Source organism: Megalobrama amblycephala, linkage group LG9 (assembly GCF_018812025.1).
Source record: "Megalobrama amblycephala isolate DHTTF-2021 linkage group LG9, ASM1881202v1, whole genome shotgun sequence".
Classification (NCBI taxonomy): domain Eukaryota; kingdom Metazoa; phylum Chordata; class Actinopteri; order Cypriniformes; family Xenocyprididae; genus Megalobrama; species Megalobrama amblycephala.
The window spans coordinates 26,187,235-26,199,819 of record NC_063052.1 but is presented as its reverse complement, the minus strand read 5'-3'; the positions used below and the strand labels follow the sequence as shown (position 1 = coordinate 26,199,819).

The 12,585-nt window shown below is 35.2% G+C and overlaps 1 protein-coding gene across 2 annotated transcripts in view; it reads right to left on the bottom strand.

The window, feature by feature from the left end:
- The window catches only part of pkhd1l1.1 (PKHD1 like 1, tandem duplicate 1), a 74,750-nt gene that overhangs the window by 15,715 nt on the left and 46,450 nt on the right, over window positions 1-12,585 (bottom strand). For both annotated transcript variants that reach the window (XM_048202418.1, XM_048202419.1), the window contains 16 exons: window positions 10,909-11,082; window positions 10,437-10,540; window positions 10,231-10,354; window positions 10,001-10,122; window positions 9,660-9,750; window positions 7,961-8,109; window positions 7,684-7,806; window positions 7,255-7,366; window positions 7,020-7,136; window positions 6,738-6,903; window positions 5,749-5,981; window positions 5,502-5,666; window positions 5,242-5,399; window positions 4,325-4,460; window positions 3,866-4,207; window positions 3,630-3,784 (listed from right to left, as the gene is read on the bottom strand). In XM_048202418.1, the coding sequence (XP_048058375.1) occupies window positions 3,630-3,784; window positions 3,866-4,207; window positions 4,325-4,460; window positions 5,242-5,399; window positions 5,502-5,666; window positions 5,749-5,981; window positions 6,738-6,903; window positions 7,020-7,136; window positions 7,255-7,366; window positions 7,684-7,806; window positions 7,961-8,109; window positions 9,660-9,750; window positions 10,001-10,122; window positions 10,231-10,354; window positions 10,437-10,540; window positions 10,909-11,082 (2,471 nt within the window). The remainder of the gene's footprint in view (window positions 1-3,629; window positions 3,785-3,865; window positions 4,208-4,324; window positions 4,461-5,241; window positions 5,400-5,501; window positions 5,667-5,748; window positions 5,982-6,737; window positions 6,904-7,019; window positions 7,137-7,254; window positions 7,367-7,683; window positions 7,807-7,960; window positions 8,110-9,659; window positions 9,751-10,000; window positions 10,123-10,230; window positions 10,355-10,436; window positions 10,541-10,908; window positions 11,083-12,585) is intronic.

Below are 12,585 nucleotides of genomic sequence, written 5' to 3'. Positions count from 1 at the left end.
TCAGAGCTGAATCCCATAAACCCCCACTTTACAAGCATACATGAACAAAGAGCAGGACATAGTGTGTACCATTTCTACAATACTGTGACCCAGAAATGGAAGGTTGCTTTGATGTAGATGAAATTATGTGGCCAGACAGAGAGGAACGTCTGGATGTGCATGAATGATTAGAGTACTATGCATGTTGTATGTTCAGTTCCAATATGTACTGCAGTATTGTTTACAGTTGTGCACAGCTCTACCCAAAGGGAGTTTACAGTTTTTCTCAGTCGCTTTGGTGCATTTCTCACATCACTATTTACATTTGCACAACAGTTAGTTCAACCTCCACAACATTTAGTCATTTGTGCACATCATAGTAGCAGTTTCTCATTCCTTCGAACAAATTGCAAATGCTTTTGGACATGCATCAATTGCTTTCATACAACTCTCTGCTGTTTTATAACATTATCATTTGCTTATGTCATGTCAGTCAAAATTAACTATACTTGTGAATGCTGAATAGTCATTCCATATTAAACTAATAGTCCTCATTTCATTGCTTGAGTCATTACATACAAAAATGTTGAACTAGTTGTCAAAATCTGTCAAGCAAATTTTACACATTTTTTTAAATCTTTTTTTTTTTTCCTGAAAATGTCTCCTAAATTGAACAATTTCTCTCAAGTGAATCTCAACTTTCACTGTTGAGAAGGAGTGTGTGAAGCATTAGTTGCAACCAATGATAAGCCACGTCTCTACAATCACTGTCAGAGCTGAATCCCATAAACCCCCACTTTACAAGCATATACGAACCAAGCTGGACATAGTGTGTACCATTTCTACAATACTGTGACCCAGAAATGGAAGGTCAGCCTCGTGGAAGAGGGGTAAGGTTGCGGGGAAGAAGGGGAAGGGGACAAAGCAGGGGAAGAGGAAGAAGAGGCCAAGTACATAGGCAGATCCCTGATGAAATCAGGGCTACAATTGTGGATCATGTTGTCAGTCACGGCCTCACAATGTCTGAGGCTGGTCGAAGGATGCAGCCAAATGTTGGGAGAACCACTGTAAATTACAGTTTTTCTCAGTCGCTTTGGTGCATTTCTCACATCACTATTCACATTTGCACAACAGTTAATGCAGTTCTCAAAACAATTAGTACAAACTGCAAAACCTAGTTGATAACCTGCAAAAGCGTGTCACTTGCTCAAAATGGATAGGTCATTCCTCAAAAGCAAGTATTCGTGTCAATGAAAGTGTCAGTGTCATCAAGATGAAAAGTCCTGACACCATTGTTTATGAACAAGATAGTCAAATGGCTTTGTCATGTTTTCATTATGACAGTTTACTCGGTCAATGTTTTCCAATGCAAAAAAGTCAGATCTTGGTGACACTACCTGAAAATGCTCAAGACAGCACTATATACTATTTGCACAGCCATTTGAAAAATACAGTAAAGTTACACATTACTGTATATGTATGTTTGAATATGTTTTGAATATGTATGTTTCACATTTTTACTGCATATGCTCTTTGCAATTCTAATTTGTTCACAGCATTGTGCAAAAGAAAAATTACACCCTTATTTGCAACAAACATAAACTCCCTTTGGGTAGAGCTGTGCACAACTGTAAACAATATTGCAGTACATATGGCAAATCTTTACTGTAACACTACTGTACACTACAATACACTAAATGTGTGATGCAGTAAAGCTGTACGTCTAAATGTAAAAAGTACAGTGACAAGTTCTTGTCCCACTGCAAACTTCATGTATGACACAATGACAGTAGTGCAGTGCAGATTGTTTAGTGCTGAATTCATGTCCATTTATACACACCTGTTCTCCTGACAAAATGTTTGAATAATTGAATTACAGTGGTTCTCCCAACATTTGGCTGCATCCTTCAACCAGCCTCAGCCATTTTGAGGCTGTGATTGACAACATGATCCACAATTGTAGCCCTGATTTCATCAGGGATCTGCCTATTGGCCTTTTCTTCCTCTTCCCCTGTTTTGTCCCCTTCCCCTTCTTCCCCGCACCCTTACCCCTTTTCCATGAGGCTGACCTTCCACTTCTGTGTCACAGTATTGTAGAAATGGTACACACTATGTCCTGCTTGGTTCGTATATGCTTGTAAAATGGGGGTTTATGGGATTCACCTCTGACAGTGATTGTAGAGAAGTGGCTTATCATTGGTTGCAACTAATGCTTCACACAACCCTTCTCATCAGTGAAAGTTGAGATTCACTTGAGAGAAATTGTTCAATTTAGGAGACATTTTCAGGAAAAAAAGATTTTAAAAAAATGTGTAAAATTTGCTTGACAGATTTTGACAACTAGTTCAACATTTTTGTATGTAATGACTCAAGCAATGAAATGAGGACTATTAGTTTTATATGGAATGACTATTCAGCATTCACAAGTATAGTTAATTTTGACTGACATGACATAAGCAAATGATAATGTTATAAAACAGCAGAGAGTTGTATGAAAGCAATTGATGCATGTCCAAAAGCATTTGCAATTTGTTCGAAGGAATAAGAAACTGCTACTATGATGTGCACAAATGACTAAATGTTGTGGAGGTTGAACTAACTGTTGTGCAAATGTAAATAGTGATGTGAGAAATGCACCAAAGCGACTGAGAAAAACTGTAAATTATTCAAACATTTTGTTGGGAGAACAGGTGTGTATAAATGGACAGTAATTCAGCACTAAACAATCTGCACTGCACTACTGTCATTGTGTCATACATGAAGCTTGCAGTGGGACAAGAACTTGTCACTGTACATTTTACATTTAGACGTACAGCTTTACTGCATCACACATTTAGTGTATTGTAGTGTACAGTAGTGTTACAGTAAAGATTTTACATATGTACTGCAATATTGTTTACAGTTGTGCACAGCTCTACCCAAAGGGAGTTTATGTTTGTTGCAAATAAGGGTGTCATTTTTCTTTTGCTGTGAACAAATTAGAATTGCAAAGAGCATATGCAGTAAAAATGTGAAACATACATATTCAATATAGTAATGTGTAACTTTACTGTATTTTTCAAATGGCTGTGCAAATAGTATATAGTGCTGTCTTGAGCATTTTCAGGTAGTGTCACCAAGATCTGACTTTTTTGCATTGGAAAACATTGACAGAGTAAACTGTCATAATGAAAACATGACAAAGCCATTTGACTATCTTGTTCATAAACAATGGTGTCCGGACTTCATCTTGATGACACTGACACTTTCATTGACATGAATACTTGCTTTTGAGGAATGACCTCTCCATTTTGAGCAAGTGACATGCTTTTGCAGGTTATCAACTAGGTTTTGCAGTTTGTACTAATTGTTTTGAGAACTGCTTTAACTGTTGTGCAAATGTAAATAGTGATGTGAGAAATGCACCAAAGCGACTGAGAAAAACTGTAATGTTCATGGCTTGGCTCCATTCACTTCCATTGTAAGTGTCTCACTGTAACCCAGATTTATGATTAATCTATTGAGTTTAACTTGCATTGAACACAGAATATTCCTTTAAATATCAACTTTGTCGAATATGTTTCAATTAAAATTCCCAAATGCTGTTTGACGTCATCATAACATTTTAAAATGTTAGTGAGTTTGGTCATGTGATCTGATTAGCATCTTACATCGCTCCAGGACGGGTCACTGGAAGAGGGTGGAGGAGGGATGATGCCCAGAGATGACACATTGAAGCCGATAGACTGACTCAGATTGCCCGATACAGCAGCACGGCCCAGATCGTCAGCAATGTTCTTCAGGACCTCAAACTGTTGGTCTTCTTCTGCAGATGGTAAATAAATATTAAGACATTGTATTGTGATTTAAAAGCTGTATTTGTCATTTATTATATTCTTGCTCTCACCAGTGGAGCTGTTGGTGGATGTCTGAACAGGGGGCTCCCTGATCTCTACCTGCACCGTCAGTCCTGAGGAGCGCCTCCTTCTCGCATTAGTACCCTCACGAACAATGTTGGTGATTCGAATCTTGTTTGCAGGTATTTTCAGAAATAAAGCCAGATTGTTGATTAAATTTGCCCCAAAGAACTCTGCCTCAGTCATGGCTGGGAGGTTGAAGGCCAAGACCAAAACCGGGGAGGTGCGGATTTGGACCGGTTCTGAGCCACGAAGAAGTATGTTCAGCATTTTGTAGTCCTGGTCAAAGAAGTTGGAGCCGTGACTGGAGTTGAAACTGGGAACGTACTGCCCTGCGGAGCACAGAGAGAAATCAAAGTAAGAATTGTGAAGTGTTGTTTAGGTTAAAAAATAGTCTTCTGTCCTGCAGGGGGAGCTGTATTAACATGAATTATTGTGTTGTTCTCTACCTGTATAAGTTGGCTCACGCAGAGTGTAGTCAGTTTTGTCTGCATTCCACTGAGCATTTGTTGGACCAACCAAACTATTGTTAACGTACACGTCCAGCCGCTGAGGGTTTGAGTAAAATACAGCCACCCTGACAGCCTGAGAACAACAGAAGATTACTGTAGTTAGGTTTCTATATTATATTTCTATATTATATTATAATATTCTAAGTTGAAAAAAAAAACCATGAAAATTAAATGAATATAATTGCAGGTTGGATATATTTTTGTCCTAATGTAGTTATTTATTTATTTATTTATTTATTTTAGGATTCATTCCCAACTAGCTTCATTTTCCTGGACTGTGCTTTGGTTTAACTTCTGTAGATTTTAAATAATAAAATATTAACAAATATGCAAAATAATATAGTAACATAAATAAATTAATAAACTAATGAATTCTATTTTTTAAAATTACTATATTATTTTACATAATATTTGTTAATAAATGAATACATAATAATAATACTAATACTAATAATTATTATTATTATTATTATTATTAATAATTATAATATAAATATTATATTATCTGTGTATATATTTGTGTGTATATATATATATATATATATATATATATATATGATTGATTGATTCACAATTTCATTAGTTCATTGATATTGATTCATCAATTCATTTATTTTTAATATTTAAAAGATATGCAAGCTATCTGAAAAAAAAAATCTTAAAATAAATTAGAAAACAAAATGGAAATAAAACAACAATAAATAAAAATAAGAAATAAAACATTTTTAACAACAATGCAGAATAAAACTGATTAAAGATTGTTTTATCCTAATGTGCCTTTTTTATTATTCTACATTTTATTGTTTTATTGTGCTGTGTGTCTTTTGTCAGTATAATTCATCTTACGGACTAACCTCTGTAGGTCCAGCATTCAGTAACATAAGTCTCAGCTTCTGTGGTGTTGTGCTGGTGAAGTAGATGTCAAAAGATTTATTAGTGGCCACAATGGCATGGAAGAGAGATACTCGCTTCTGACACGTGTAGCCGGCGCACCAGCCGTGGTCTTGTGGGCCTGGGACAAGATATTCACAGTAAGATACACAATACACAATGAAACCTCTTCTGCTTATAGAAAATCCTGAAATACATTATGCATAAAATAGTAGAGTCATACCATTCACCAAATCCACATATTTGTCCCCCAGGATGGCTACAGGTGAAAGACGCCTGGTCTCTGTGTCTGCATCCAAACTTTCGATGACCAGCATCCTGTAGTTGAGCCCAAAGCACTTGTAGCTCTGCCAGGTGTTCATGTACGTACAGGTGTCTCTGATCACACCTGCACAGCGACGTCATACGTTAAAATTTTTTAGTTCTCTTACATCACTGTTAATGATGAACAGCCCTCAGATGTACTGTACCTTTGTAAGGAGCGATTTGATTCACAGGTATTCGGCTGCCGTTGAGAGAGGTGAGCATGACTTTGGGGATGCGGTAATCACCCAGTCCATGTCTGGGATCACCGTTCCACTCGTACTCGGACTGGGGCACCACTGCTCCCACTGCACCCAGGAAACTGCCATCCAGATCCTTCAACATCGTCTTCTTCTTAGCGTCACAGTCCATGTCCACACAGTCTGATGGGTTCACCTTGCTAAAAATTTGAGAAAACCAAATCAGTCAGTCACTTATATTTGTGGTCACCCCGTCATTGATGTTCTCTCAGTCATACATTTTCATTGTTGTCTTCCTAATAATATTTCATAAATGTATTTTTATCCCGGACTAATAGTTTATTAACAGTAGGGATATGCACCACAACTTCATTAACGTTTAAATTGAAATTTTGAAACCGACTAGTTGACTAGTCTAATATCCCCAGAAGAGAGTCAAAAAATAGTCTATAAATATCAATATCCATTTGAAATATCCTACTTAATCTATCCATCAAACTGCAGTCAAATCCCACTAAAAAAAAAAAGGTCATATATATATGCAATGTTTTTGTCTTGTATTATGATCATTGTACATTAAACTTAAGCATTCACATAATCAACATTAACCCATAATCAACTGAATCAATAAGCAGTGCAAGACAATAAGTACAAACACAATAGCCTATTAAAAACAGGTATTGTTCTTTTTTACCATAGCAACCAGTTGTGAGAGCCCACTTTTGATGTATGAAAAGTACAGTGTATATCAGCAGCTATGCATTATTTAAGGGTATTCTATTTGTTAGGATATTGATAGAAAATGAATGCATGCAAGGTCCGAGTTAAAATGAAATGATTTTGTTTTCCGTTACAGATGTACAATGTTTAATACCATTTAGTTGGCTAGTCTCGAACATCACGAATTAACAGTGTTATCTTTGTGATTTGACATTGACTATAAGCTTTTGGTTTACCCCAGATCAGGCCGATGAATGAATGCCAGAGCGTCCTCTGTGCTGTTTATCTTGACTATCCTCTCAACACTGATTGGATGTTGTAGATCCTCATTTCCCGGGTTGGTCATGAACATGTAATTTGTCTCTGTTGAGCACACACTCTTGAACCCAACAAAAGATGTGTCTGGAATCAAAAACAGACAGTATAAATAGAAAGTAATTTTTTTTTTTTTCTATTATTACATCTGTAGAAAGTTTCAAACTGTAGATTCATACACATTTTGAAGGAATGTGACTCACCAGAGACAGTCATTAGACCAGCTATGGCATTGTAGCTCATCAGTCCAGCGTGAGGCTTTTGTGGTGCATTATTCTGGTTAGATTCAAATGTGGGCCAGGAAATTCCAGACCTTCCACCTGTTGCACAAAGAAAATGAGCTTAGAATCAGTATGGAAAATGGGTCGGAAAATTGATCAATTATATTTAATACATTTATTCAGTAGTGTGTAGATGATTCTTTAATATGTATTGTACCATTGGGGGGGCGTGGGGCTCTGTGACTTTTGCTGAGCATAACATAGGTCATAGTTGTGGACAGACTGTCAAAACAGTTGAAGTTGGGGCTGCTGCCCACAATTAGAGCACCCTGTAGAGATGATTTTTAAAAAACGTAATTAAAAAATGAACAGGATAAGAATCCTTCATTCTTTTAAGGCCAATTCAGATTGCACTGACAGATGCCGACCAACAGTCACCAAATTACAGTACATCACTTCTCAGACATTCCAAGACCCTACAAATGCTGATTCAAAATGTTCAATTGGTGAAAACGAGAGCCGGCCAACACTGACAGGGGTAACACACTGACCCGAAAAAATCTGACGAAGTATCTGTTTGCCGTCTGTCTGTGAATCGTGAATTGCCCTTTAATTTTGACTGAAAAGACATATATTGCATCCTCACCTGTACACAGACTATTTTGTCAGAGTATGTGTGGCTGAGTGAGGGAGGACCATAGATTAGAGACATGAAACCCATTCCATTATCAATCAGGCTCACGTTAGAAACTAACACGTTCATGGATACCTGGAAGTGAAGAGAGGAAAACATTAATGCTCACCAGATCAGTACAGAGCATTTGTATGACTAGAAATGAACAATTTATCTGACCAATAAAACACTTGGCTTTGCAATTACTGTAGGGTATTATAATAGGAAGTTTTCAGATCATTTATCATACTTGAACATAAATGCCAAAATCAAAGCTCCTCCAAACAGTGAAGCCCTGGATTTGAGAGCATCCAGCAAGTCCGTCTTTATTCATGTAGAGTCCGTACAGACCGCCATGTGCCTCATTCTGACTCCATTGAGCCACTGAATTTGGAGATCCTTTTGAAATATTGTTGGAAACATCAAATAAATTAGTAAATATTTGCATAAATATTAGGAATGCACAGTATATCAATATTATATCAGTTATCAGCCTATAAATTGATGATTGTTTAGATTGATATATATACACATTACCATACACTACCGAAGTGTGGAATTGGTAAGATTTTTTATGTTTTTCAAAGAAGTCTCATCTGCGCACCAAGGCTGCATTTATTTAATTAATAAAATACAATAAAAACAGTAATATTGTGAAATATTATTACAATTTAAAATAACTATTTTCTCTTTGAAAATATTTTAAATTCTTCATTGTCTTCAGTGTCACATGATCCTTCAGAAATCATTCTGATTTGCTGCTCAAGAAACATTTATTGTGTACAGTTGTGCAAAATATTTGTATACATTTCTTTTTTTTCAGGATTCTTTGATGAATAAATGTTCAAAAGAACAGCATTTATTTGAAATATAATCTTTTGTAACATTATAATGTCTTTTGATTGATTTAATGCATCCTTGCTGAATAAAAGTATTCCTTTAAGTTCTTTTAAAAAAACAAATAAATAAAAATTCTTACTGACTTTACCAAACTTTTGAACGGTAGTGTATAATGCTACAGAAGCTTTGTATTTCAGATAAATGCTGTTCTTTTGAACTTTCTATTCATCAAGGAATCCTGAAAAAAAGTACACAACTGTTTTCAGCATTGAAAATAATAAGAAATGTTTCTTGAGCAGATCAGAATCAGCAGAGTAGAATACTTTCTGAAGGATCATGTAACATTGAAGACTGGACTAATGATGCTGAAAATTCAGCTTTGCCAAAATATATTCAAATATAAAAGTTATTTTAAAATTTAATAATATTTCACAATATTACTGTTTTTACTGTATTTTTTTATTAAATAAATGCAGCCTTGGTGAGCAGACGAAACTTCTTTAAAAACATTTAAAATCGTACTGATACCTAACTTGTGAATGTTAGTGTATATGTGTATTCTCATTTCCCCTATTCTTACATGTGGTTGATCTTTGCTCACTTTACTCACATAAAGTAAATCTTAAAAAAAGAATTATTTAATAACATTGTAAAATGTAATCTGTAGCAAAACTCAAAATTAATATTCATTTTTCCTACTGTACATTATAACGTTGTGATGCCTAAGTTCACTTAAAACGCTTTCAATAAGTTCATTAGTTAACTACTATTTAACATGAATTAAGAATGAATAATTCTACAGCATTTACTTATGTAAATTAATGTTAATTTCAACATTTTACATTATTAAAATCAAAAGATGTGTTTGTTAACATTGCACTGTGAACTAACATGGACAAACAATGAAAGACTGCATTTTTATTAACTAACATTAACAAAGATGAATAAATAACTGTAACAAATGTTTTGTTCATTGTAAGTTCATGTTAGTTAATACATTAACTAATGTTAACTAATGAAACCTTATTGTAAAGTGTTACCATTAAAACAATAGATTATTTTAAAATTTCTTGTGTTTTATTTTTGAAAATAATTATTGGCTTCTATACCTGGGCATGGTTCACCATCAATTCGGAATCCCACTCGTTCATAGCCAGCAACAATATTCCCTTGAAGAACTGCATTGGTTGCCTCACTCACCTAAAACATCAGCAGTAATATATCAGTTCTTTATCTAGCACTAACCTATTCAGCCAGTAATACCATGGATTTTTTTTTTTTACTTGTACCTATTAACAACATGTTTACTGAACATGTACCATAGCTTTCATGCACTGTGGAATGCCATCAAGATACCATGGAAAATGAATATGGTAATCATTCTGTACCATGTTATAGAACAGTACCATGGTACTAGCATCTGATCACAGTACGTTTCTTTAAGGGTTACCTCAATGGCTGCATTCCATTCAAAGTTGAATTCCTCCTCTCTGCTATTGTACGATCCAGGCCACAGTGTCAGGGTCACTAAGTTCCTCCGGATGGCATTACTGTCACCCCAGACTTTGATTCCTGGGAAATTGGAATAAAAATCACAGAATAGAAAAGTTCTAAATCATATTACCCAACTCTATAGTGATTACATTTTGTTTTGTTATGTAATAGCCATTGAATCTGCACCTTCTCCAACAGTGTGATGGATCACATTGTCATCGATACTCAGTCCATCTGTTCCGAAAACACCAATAGCAGGAGCAAAGCCATCATGAAAAGCACATCCCTTGATGTAAGACTCACCAACCACCTAAACATTTTGTGACAGTAAGTAGTTGAAAGGAACATGTGTGATAAGAATGGACATCTACTGTATCAAGACTTTCTCTCACCCCTCCCAGGTTAAAAAACACCAGAGAGTAACGTGGGTCTGACAGGTCGTTCCATCCCTCCTGCCCGGTGTGGTAGAACTGAACATTTCTGATCTGGGCTTTTCCTGTGAGGCAAGTTATCATCAGCTTTAGGGATTTTTTGTCACTTACACTGTGCTGAAAAGGTCTGATTAGCACGTGATATTATATGCAAATACAGAAATATAATTTTGATATGAACTTCTTTGAATATGACTGCTTGCAAGATTTTTTTTATTTTTTTATTAAAACTACAAAACATTACTATTTTCTGCTTTTTCTCATCTTCTAGGTAATTAAATCATATCCATGATTAAATCATATATACATTTATACACAAAATGTCCCATTTAATTGAATGCAGCAATTTATGTAAGAGTGGTTTTGCATGTGATTTGTCCTGATTGTGTTTTAATGAATGAGTCCCAACGTGAGTATTTTATAAAGATTATACCTCTGTAATCAATTCCTCCGCTGGAGAAGCTCCCCACCAGCACTCTGGCTCCATAAGACTGTGTGTACAGTTCTGGATACTCCTGACCAATGATCTTAATGTTTCTGGTCAGTAAAGCCACATTGCCTGCAAGCTGATAACTTCTTGAAGTACCTGGCACACTGTAGCTCTCCCCTATATGACCAAATACATTTAATATTAATTTAACCCTTAAATGCATACCTCATTCACTACCCTCCTCCTCATTCATTTTTTAAAGTTAGACATCAACCTTCTTGGTATTCCTCAATCAATTCATTATAAAGAATATAACAAGAAAAAAATCATAAAATTATAAAAGAATGCCTATTTTTGTATTCATTTTTTGTAAAAATTGTACAGGGTCGCTAATGACCCGAGGTGTGTATGAGTGTACATATATTTTTTCTTCACAACAATAATTGAATCTTAGATGACGGAATAAGTGCAATTAACCTTTATTCCACAAGGTGGCAATGTCTGATACACAGTGATGAAGTGATGACTCATTCAGACAGAAAACGAAATAATAAGAAAAACATGAAATGGTTTAGCGATTTACTGAAGAGCAATACTGAACGCAACCATGACTGTAACTGTTACAGGATGGATCTGGTGAAGCTGTTAGCGATCGAAATATTGATTTTGAAGATGTTGAAAATTATATAGTTTTGAGAATACGTTTGAGATCGCGAATGGGCTCATATTCGTGACCTCAAACATAAAACTAGCCTATTATTTGCTGAATTTACTGGGAAATGAGTTCTGACGAGGACAGTGGGGATGGCATAAAACATCTGCTCAAACGGAGCCCTTTCAAGCTCCAAAAGGTAACAAAATATGCTTTATTTTATTCTTCTGTAATTGTTACTCTAATATCAGAGAACTTTTATATTATCGCGACAGGTAGAGATCCTTCCTTGTTAGATCGATAAAGACCCGAATATGTAAGAATGATTGGCGAAACACTCATGCATTTAAGGGTTAATTAATTTTTTTTTTATTTTTTTTTTTATTGAAATTAAAACGTATTGAGCAAGAATTCATTAAATTTATCAAAAGTGACAGTAAAGCATTTATAATGTTACTTTATGTATTTCTGTATGTAAAACTGTATCATTGTTTTCACAAAAAATTAAGCAGCATAACTGTTTTTTAACACTAAGAAATGTTTCTTGAGCACCAAATCAGAATATTAGAATGAAGACTGGAGTAACTGCTGCTTAAAATTCAGCTTTGCCATCATAGGAATAAATGACACTACCGTTAATAAAATATTACAAATAATTATTAATAGATTTACAGTCATGTGAAAAAGAAAGTACACCCTTTTGAATTCTATGGTTTCACATATCAGATGAGAAAATGTGTGCACACCCAAAAAACTTTAGGTAGGTATGCATATTACGCATCAGGATATACTAAAAAAAATAATCTGGTCCTTGGTAGGTTTTAAATGAGGTAAATACAACCTCAAATGAATAACAACACATGACATATTACACTGTGTCATGGTTTATTTAACAAAAACTAGGCAAAAATGGAGAGGCCACAGGCGATGCTAATCAAATGCCCTTGATTAATTGATCATCAGCAAGCATGACCAACTCTGTAAAAGCAAACATTTTGGCAGTTTGCTGGTCTTGAGCATTCAGGTGT